Here is a 9,959-nt window from a genome sequence, read left to right as displayed (position 1 = left end):
TAGCTGATTTTGCAATTACTTGATAGCTATAAAATATAAACATATTCTACTTGCATTTTGCTTTTTAAACTTCTTTTAACTTTTATTCTATACCCAGTTACCCACCAATAGTTTTTACTATGAGTGATGTTTTATTGCGTATGTTAATTTGTAAATAGTCTTCCATTTTATATTATCATTTACTGAACTTAAAACTTGAACACATATTTTGATGTTGATTTGAAGTTTTTATATTTGTGTATACTTGTATAAACTTTTTATAATTAATTGGTTTTTACATAATTTGGTTTTTGAAAATAGCTGTGAACCACTAGAATACTAGTTTACAGTCCTGTTTACCCTGGACACACCGCACACCGCATGGCACAAAAGAACTACCATCACATAACAAGTGCATCGTCCACCAGCCATCGTCAACACCAAAAAATACCCAAATTTAATGTTATCAAAATTATGATCACCAAAAATGACAGTTCATAAATTATCATCTATTATGAGTCCAGCAACCGCCACAAACCAAACCCATGGAGCAACAACATATCCATGGTTCGGGTAGTGTTGAGATCCAAACTTGTTCAAGGAACAAAATGCAATAAATAAAAACATGGCGACCCGTAACAGAACAGCAAAAACTTTTAAAATAAAAGCGATTATTCTGGTAAAGAGAAGATTTTATGAATACCAGAGTTTGACATAAATTAGGCAAAACAGGGCTCTGCAAATGTTTAGATGTCGAGCAGCAGCCTCCTAGGATCCTCGACCACATCCTTAATTCGGCGAAGGAAAAACACAGCCTCTCTTCCATCAATTAGCCGATGATCATAGGTTAGAGCAATGTACATCATGGGACGTGGTACTATGTTGCCTCCAACCACCATTGGCTTATTCACAATTGAATGCATACCCAGAATTGCTGACTGTTATACATATATATGCATGTTAACGAGTAAAATAACTAAGCCCATACTTTTGTGTCACGTTTGGACATTCTGTAACTAAAAAATTCAGTTTTTAAAAGTGAATACATTCAGTTTATGTAAATGCATATTATATTTTTATAATGTTTTTCATAAAATACTATAATTACTGGTTACAAAATGTCCCACACAAGGCATTGTGGAGACAGAAAGCCATAATGCGCAATGCTCTACAATGCGTTATAATTGAAAAAGCCGGTGAATCATGCGCGATGCGCATGCATCACGTATGTGAGGCGTTTGTTATTAAAAAGTACTAAAAATTATTCATTGATACTGTTTTAACGTGTTAACTAATAAGAGACACAAACAATTAATTTTTTTTTTAAAAAGCTATAGTATCACCAAAGAAGTTTTATGTATGACCAAAATAAGTCTTTAATTCTAGTGTACAAATAGTCTACACATAAGGCATAGGTAATATATGCAGAAATTCACTTTTAACTCAGAAATCTGTGCATTAGACCACATCGCACGCATCACGCATTATGCGATTAAGAGCGCATCATCCTCGCATCATGGAATCACAGTGCAATTGCTCCACCTGATGCAATCTCATCAGCGCATTATGCGCATTGCACATTATGCACTCTTGATGCTCACATTTTAAAACCATAGGACAAATGAAAATATAGGATGTATTTGTGCAAAAGGAAAAGAAGAACCCTCACATTTTAACCTAATCGGTGTATCAGATATGATTATAGAGAATTATATTTATCCAATAATTATCTAATAATTTTAAGAAAGTATAGGAGGATTTTAAACATTAAAAGCACAATTAGGGTGATTTATCATTACTAAAATTATTTGTTTCCATATTTTACCTACTAAAAGTGCAGCATACCTGAGGAGGGTTAATGATGGGAGTACTCAAAAGGCTTCCATACACACCGCCATTAGATATAGTAAACGAGCCTCCAGCCATCTCATCAATAGAAATGGTCCCATTATTCGCCTTTTTCGCAAGAGTATTTATCTCCTTCTCTATTTCAGCAAAGTTCATCTTGTCAGCATTACGAATAACTGGCACAACTAGCCCCTAAAAATAGAAAACATAACCTCGATTAATTTTATCAACATATTGTAAAAGTCATAATAAGTCAATTTGACATACATAATATTGCAATTTATTGAGCTAACCTTTGGAGTACCAACAGCTATACTGATATCAACATAATCTCTGTAGATAATATCATCTCCATCAATAACTGCATTTATTATTGGCTGATTTTGGAGTCCACTTACAGCAGCCTAAATTTTAATAATTGCAATGAAAACATCAGATATCAAAAAGCTTTAATAAAGAAAGGTGAAAAGTACCTTAACAAAACCAGACATCAAACCCAACTTGACTCCATGTTTCTCTAAAAAGGCGTCTTTATACTCAGAACGAAGTTTCATTAAATTAGTCCTAGAATAAATGATTTAATTAACACATAATTAGTTGTAGTGGAATCTCATTGCTAGACAGCAATTAATAGTTGCAATAAACTATATTATTAGTTTAGAAATTAGAATGGATCTGGAGAACTTACATATCAACTTCATTAAACGTCGTCAACAAAGCAAATGTGTTCTGAGAATCTTTCAGACGTGTGGCAACTCGCTTTCTTAAGCGGGTCATAGGCACCTGCATCAGTAACACAACAAACATAACTTCAAACCATATAGTTGAGACATGAGAAAAAACTAAAAAAATAAAAGTTGTGATAAAATAAAGTCCACAAAGAAAAGATTAAATTTGATAACAGATATTACAATCACATTATATGGCCTAGAAATTGGCCGAACAAACAAAAACAAAGCATATGTGTGTTCATTCATTTAACTTAAACCGAACAAACGATAGAACAAGAACAACTAAGCCAACATGTTTTCTTGTTTTCGTTCGTGTTCATGGCTTCGTTCATTAAGAAAATTAAGGTGTTTGTGTCTGTTTATGTCCGTTCAATAATAGTATAGATGAATGGTTCACAAATGTAAACCAACACAAATGATCATAGACTGAATGAACAAAACTGAACATATATGAACGACATAGACGAGCATAATTGAGTAAACATTAATTAAAAAAACATGATCAATCTGTTGGGGCTAAAAACTTAATAAAACTAAACTAAATTGTATTGGGTGATATTTCGTCTCCATAAAACTAGATCTAAATAATTTAAAAGAATAAATATAACAAACGTAAACAAAAACCTAAAATCGTAAATGAACGAACATAAACAAACTTTAATGAACGAACATAACTGAACAAATGTGACATGTGTTCATGTTATTTCGTTTAACTAAACTAAATAAACGAACTTCCCACCAAACGGTTCAGTGCCTAATTAAATTTAAGAATTAACGTTAATGTAGCTAAAGCATTACTATAATATATGACACTCACACGTCTTTCTCGTTCTTTAGGAGGAAGCTGAGGTTCTGAAGCAGAAGTTCTAGGAGAAGGGGGAGAAGCTGGTTTAGGCTTCTCAACAACAGGGGCAGTTTCGACCTTTTGCTTCGGCTTCTCTGCCACGTCAGCAGGAGGAGGTGGCTGAGAAGCTGCCTCTGAAGTTGCAGGCTTAGATGGAGCCGCAGCTGCGCCCTCTGCTGACTTTGAAATGATAACAACTTTTGTTCCCGGTTCAACAGTATCCCCCTCTTTCGCTACAAACTACAAATTTATAACATTATTTATTTGAACTAATTTAGCAACAGTTGTACAATATCTTATAATTTTATATTTTTACCTCTTGGATTATACCCGCTTCAGGACTAGCAACATCAATGGTCACCTGCAGCATAAACAACTCAGTGTAAAAACTAAAAAGCAATTGTTACAACTTAGAAAATAATTGTATAGAAAATACCTTGTCGGTTTCAACTTGTGCAATTGGTTCATCAATTTCTACCCTGTCACCAGGCTCTGCTCAAAAAAGAGCAATTAAAAACAGAAAGAGAACACGATAATAACAAATAGAAAAAATTGCACAGATGGTCCCTGTGGTTTGATCAAAGTGCAATTTTGGTCCCCAGAATTTAAAAAATTGCAAACTTAGTCCAAACATTTCGGAGAGACGAAACATGCCACCCTCTCACAAATATTTGAGCTAAGTTTGCGATTTAAAAGATCTGGAGACCAATTATGCAAATTGGTCAAACCACGTGGACCACTTGTGAAATTTTCTCTACTAAATATTTTAAACGTTCTAACAGAACAGAGGAACATACTTTTTAGGAAAGTTGCCAGTGTACCGTCACTTATTGATTCGCCCATAAAAGGAACCACAGCGTCAACCAAATCACCTTGAAAAAAAGGTAAGACATGCAATTTTAAATAATTAAAATTTACAATCAACATGAAATAGAGAGGAATGAAGTAGTACTTAGGCTTGTAAACAAATCAACGTTCAGTGAACTGTGAGCGAAGTTTGTTAATGTTCGTTTATTAATAAACGAGGGAACATGTACAAAACTTTTTGTTCATTTACTTAAACAAACAAACATGAAGTCATGAACACATGTCTTGTTTGTTCATTTTAGTTCATATATGCACGATCCTTTATGTCCTTAGGTTTATGTTTATTTATGCCCGTTCGTTTACACTCATTAATATGTACTTAGGCCCACTAAAACTTAGTTTAGTTTTAAGAACTTTTTAGGCCCAACACATTGTTAATTACATTTACTTTTAATTTGTTTTAGCTCAATTACGTTCGTTCATGTATGTTCATTCGTTTATGTTCATGAACCGTTTGTTTATAATGCTAACAAACAAACACGAACCAGAAAACCCTGTACATTAAATTTATCGTGTTTGATCATTTGCAATTAAAGTTAAACGAATGATCACGAACAGAGCATGTTCATGTTTGTTTGGTTCGTTTGCAAGCCTATGAGAAAAGACACTGGAATAAAGATATGATGCAACACTTCCAGGCCATAGGTTGACATGTATTGGTGCTAACTTTTCGGAGATACATGATTGCATATATGCATGTTCATTATTACTTTCTGCATAGATATTAACGTAGACCAATGAAATCTAAGCAAAAGAAGTATATGAAACATACCACTGTCAGAGGAGAACATTCGGTTTTGCAGTTGAATGCCAACACCTGGCTGAAGGCTAGTCATAACTTCCCTGCAAAGAAAAAAGAACTAGTTAGAAACATCACACTAGCATGCACCCATAGTAATTTATCATCAAAATATCATTTATACTCTTAAACAGATATTAAACAGATGAAATATGCATTAACCTTAATGGCCTTAGATTAACTGCAACACCTGTCACAATGATAATAAAACAAAGAATCAAAGCCTTATATAAGTAAACAAATACACTAATAATCAGCTTTCCTGCAAGTACAAATAAAACTTTGGGCAGATATTTACCAGGTTGGATAACATGACATATACTTTGAGCATTGCCAATGATTCGTGTATGGAGTAATACCTATAAACAAGTTAAAATAGTTATCACTAGAAAAATGGCATGTACAACATAACAAGCATGGTGTATATAGTGTAACTAGAAGACAATGCACTTAAATTGTAAATTAACAGAATGAAAGTTTTAAACTTCTAGAAAAAGTTAATTAAAGCTCATGGGAAAAAGATTTAGCCCAATCAGCCTCAATGCAGGAAGTTTGCTGGACATTTTATAGATGCTTGTAACCATATAATATATCAAGAAATAAGATCTTGAAACAACTTTTATCGTGTGTGTTCTCATCATAGTTATCAAAGGTGCACTCAAGGCGCATAAGCCTCACCTGGGGCCTAGGCACAAAAAAGTGAAGCCCTAAGGGGTATAAAGCGCACTTAAAGAATAATAAAATAAAATATATTATGTATTAGAAAAATAATACTATTCTTCATATAAAATAATCAAAAGCTATTATATAACACTTAATATCATCTAACTAGTATTAAAATATAATTCCAAAACATGAATAACAAAATGTTCAAAGTATGGTACCAAAAGTTTAAATACCAAAATGTTTTGAACATGAAAACCAAAAGTTCAAAAAGTAATAAATAAAGGTTCAGATTTTAATTGTTCTTGACCCGTCATCAATACCAATAGAGGTGTCTTCAACTTCAAAAGGCGAGGACCTAGGAACTAGAAGCGCATATATTAGGCCTCACCTGTAAAATGGACCGAGGCATAAGAAGCGAGGGCTTTTAATAAATATGGTTCTCATTACAAGAGCATAAAAAGAACGATTTTGGCTAACGTTAATACATAGTATAAAAGCAATGGAGTTTACTCAGTTAATGTAACAAACAAGTAGATCACAAACCTAGAAATTAGCATTAACATATTCATCAACATAAACACCACATTCAAAAGTACTCTAGTTTAGCGACCTAACAACATAAACTACCAGGTCATAAATCATTACATTCTGATAAAAACGTATTTTGAAACATAGACAACACAGTCCAAAAAGAGTATTGGAGTTAACCAAATAAACAAACTTAAACCAACTTGCATAAAAAAATACTCCCAAGGCATCAACTAGATGTCCCAAAACATAATAAAGTAAGCAGAAACTTTGGGAATTAAGATAACCACTACCTCTCCTTATGCAGCTGTAGACACTACAGGACGAGCTCTTCGCCATGATTTCCCTATAATCTGTCCAAGTTAAAAAAAAAAAAAAAAAAAAACATATATCAACTGTATTTCGCCAAGCGCGGGGCTACCCCTCAGGGCCGGGTAGTAAAATCAAGTTAGGGCACTTTGATAAGGCCTCCAGTTTAGACTGAAAATGATGAAAATGACTATTCGTGGTGGTTAGTTGTTTTTCTATGTGATTCCCACCCATATTCTGGTTTCGTTTACAGGGTTAGTGTTTGAAATATAACAGAAAATTACCCAAGCAGAAGCACAAGAAGAAGAAGAGCTTCCGCTGACGATTTTTCTCCGGAAAACACCCAACATCGCTACCTACAACTGTCAATCAATACAAAATAGTATAAGTGCAAATTGATTATTGATACACATACATACATACATACATACACCAGAACAAGATTGAAACCATATGAATTGAATTGAACGAACGTAAAAATTAAAAAGCGGATCTTAATTAATTATGATAACCTGATTTGATTGACTGAACAACAGTCCCGATGGATGGATGGATCTTGTTTGAACGAAGAATGGAAGGTTGACGCAACAAATGAAATGAGTAGGTTAATCAATCCTACGGAAGCCTCTTTGTGTTCGATTATTGTTTCTTCCAGGTCCTAACTTGTAATCATTATTATTCACTATATCATTCCATTTTCTTACTATTGGAACAAGTGTTTTCTTCCTAGCGTTCTGTCGGACAGGTCAGTAAAACTCATGTGATGATAAAACTCAAGCATTATTAGTCATGGACATTGAGCGGTAAGTCGACGTAAATTCGTTCGGTTTCGGTTATGTGCGTTTTGGTATCCGAACAAAAAAAATAATAAAAACAATAAGGTAGACCAATTGGGTGACGTCAGTCGGTAAAACTCGGACATTGGTAAAACCTGAGCGTTGTCATTCCTGGACGTTGAGTTTATGCAAGTTTGGTCGGTCTCCGACACGTTTATTACGATACCCGAACTAAAACACAACATAACAATAAAAAACAAATTTGCATGAGGTCGGTGTTTTGTTATGTTTGTTACGATATCGTAACTAAAACAAAATGTCGTGAGTCCCGCGCGAATTATGTTGTTTTTCGTCACGTTCGTTACGGTACCGGAACTAAATTTTTTTGACATTTGGTCGGTGTACTGGAACAAAAAGAAAGAGAAAAAAATGTCGTTAACCACTGAGGTGGCACCAAGTGGCTCAATCGAATACATGCGGCACCACAGTTGTGTTTTATTATATAGAGAAAATTCCAATTTGCCTCCCTGGGTTATATCATCGGCAGATGGATTAGCCACTGAAAACGAATTTGCGCATTTTGCACGTCTGTGATATTGGGGCGGGTTTTTTTTCCTCCTTCCATTAGTCAAACTGCAGTTGACTGTTAATGGTGAAGGGTAAACTTGTAATTGTACATAATAATAATAATAATAATAATAATAATAATAATTATAATAATAATAATAATAATAATAATAATAATAATAATAATAATAATAATAATCTCAACCCACACACCTCCGGTTAATCGTTTTTCACTTTGGTTTCTTGATCATGAGAGGGGTGAATGATGACACCATGGTCACCATTTACGCCGCCGCGTCGGCGATCCAGACGGCGGAGAACAGAGCAAGTCATGAATAAACTGTTGATGGGTTTTGTTTATTGATCAAAATCCTTTATGGGTTTTGTCTTTTTTCAATTGTAAGATCTGGGTTTAAAAGATCTTGAAATCTTGATTATCCGTTAAGTTTTGTTTGTTGATTGATTTTAATCAATTTATACAGAAAAGAAGATGGGTAAGATGTTGGAACATATCATTATGTTTTGGATCTCAAAAACATACAAAGAACATTGGTGATTCTGTTATTGTTCTTGAACCTAGTTTCTTACGAACTGAACCTCAACCACTGACAACTATGCTTCAACCATCGTCAGTTGTACTTCCGTTCATTGCCCGACCGTCATCTCCGGTGTTTTCGGGTGAAAATTGGTGATTCTGTTATTGTTCCTGAACCTAGTTTCGTTGTTTTCGGGTGAACATTTTACTAAAAAACGCCCCGTTTGATTGTTTTAGGGCGAAAAGTTTACTAAAAAACGGCCCGTTTCGTTTTTTACAGGTGAAAATTTTACTAAAAGATGGGCCGTTTGGTTGTTTCCGAACGAAAAGTTTACTAAAAACGGCCCGTTTCGTTGTTTTCGGGCGAAAAGTTTACTAAAAACGGCCCGTTTCGTTGTTTTCGGGTGAAAATTTCACTAAAAAATGGTCTGTTTCGTTGTTTTCGGGCGAAAAGTTCACACTCCCATTTAGGGCCTAGAAGTGTGAACCATAGTTGGTACCATAATTGTAAATAAATCAGTGTAGCGGGTTAATGCGGAAGATTTTATAAAAACATAAGGATCATATTTATAAATATTTACAATACAAAAGACGAGACGAAAGTCTCGTTTAGTTTTACTTGTTTTATAAGTTTTACAAAACCACCATGTTTTAATATTTACACAAAATTATCCGAGCCATCGGATTCTTGAGCTTCTTCGTCCTCTCAAGCTCTAGTCTTGATTACCTGCAAAATGTTATTAAAATACGTCAGCAACGAATGCTGGTGAATATGCTGACGCTAAAAAAATATTTTCTTTACTTAATTATCCCTCGAGACCACGTAAGCCTCGGCCCATCTTGGCTTAGGAATAATCAAGTTAAACAATCATCATAAATTCGAGTATCTACACTAGGTCACCTCAGCAAGACACCGCAACGTCTCGACATAACTTAGGTACCATAAATATACACAAGGTCATTCTCACTCGAACATACTCTGGTTCGGCCCATCGTGGCTGGAGGTCGTGATCAGGCGTGGTGCGATGTGCCCACCGCATACCACATATGTAAGGATCCAGACAAACGTATACCACAGCCTGATGGCTAGGTTTATACTCTTATTTACAATGTTTTTAGAGACACATAGCCTCATGTAAAGTTTTACACATAACACGTTTGATTGTTTGAAAACAAATTTGTAAAAGTGGGGCGTATTCACCTTTTTGATAGGGATCGGTTTCCAACACTGTCCGTGAGTTCTCCTCTTGCTATCTCGCACCTATAGTATGAGTATAACTTTTGATAGTCGGATACATGATCCGGCTTAAGATCTTTAGTCTTATTTATCTCGATGAACCTTTAGTTCATAATCTCTTTTTACTTTAAAACCTTAAGTTTTAATAGTAATTTATAAACCTTTAGTTTATTTATAAAAACCCGACGTTTCTTCTTCTTTAAGAAACGTATTCTTTTCTTTATTATTTAAGTATACTCATTATACTTAAATAATTTATTTTATAACAAAGAA

General features: G+C 34.3%; 1 protein-coding gene across 2 annotated transcripts; it reads right to left on the bottom strand.

The window, feature by feature from the left end:
- Positions 1-358: 358 nt before the first annotated feature.
- Positions 359-6,616, bottom strand: LOC143598974 (dihydrolipoyllysine-residue succinyltransferase component of 2-oxoglutarate dehydrogenase complex 2, mitochondrial-like). 2 transcript variants are annotated; one of them, XM_077077049.1, is made up of 13 exons: positions 6,556-6,616; positions 5,367-5,427; positions 5,231-5,258; positions 5,042-5,112; positions 4,200-4,274; positions 3,839-3,894; positions 3,719-3,763; positions 3,376-3,642; positions 2,516-2,610; positions 2,301-2,391; positions 2,121-2,231; positions 1,825-2,019; positions 359-917 (listed from the first exon to the last, which is right to left on the bottom strand). In XM_077077049.1, exons 4-13 carry the CDS (start codon positions 5,103-5,105, stop codon positions 726-728), a joined length of 1,191 nt encoding a protein of 396 aa, XP_076933164.1. In that variant the 5' UTR covers positions 5,106-5,112; positions 5,231-5,258; positions 5,367-5,427; positions 6,556-6,616; the 3' UTR covers positions 359-725. The 2 variants fall into 2 exon arrangements, with proteins under 2 accessions (XP_076933164.1, XP_076933165.1); XM_077077050.1 differs by lacking the exons at positions 5,367-5,427; positions 6,556-6,616 and having other exon boundaries at positions 5,231-5,347.
- Between the last annotated feature and the right edge of the window lie 3,343 nt (positions 6,617-9,959).

The sequence above is a fragment of the Bidens hawaiensis genome, unplaced genomic scaffold (genome assembly GCF_021521415.1).
Source record: "Bidens hawaiensis isolate Kalapana, Puna unplaced genomic scaffold, B.hawaiensis_p1.1 tig00051325_1, whole genome shotgun sequence".
NCBI classification, from domain to species: Eukaryota; Viridiplantae; Streptophyta; class Magnoliopsida; order Asterales; family Asteraceae; genus Bidens; species Bidens hawaiensis.
The sequence above is the reverse complement of the archived record's forward strand: the minus strand, read 5'-3'. Positions and strand labels throughout refer to the sequence as shown.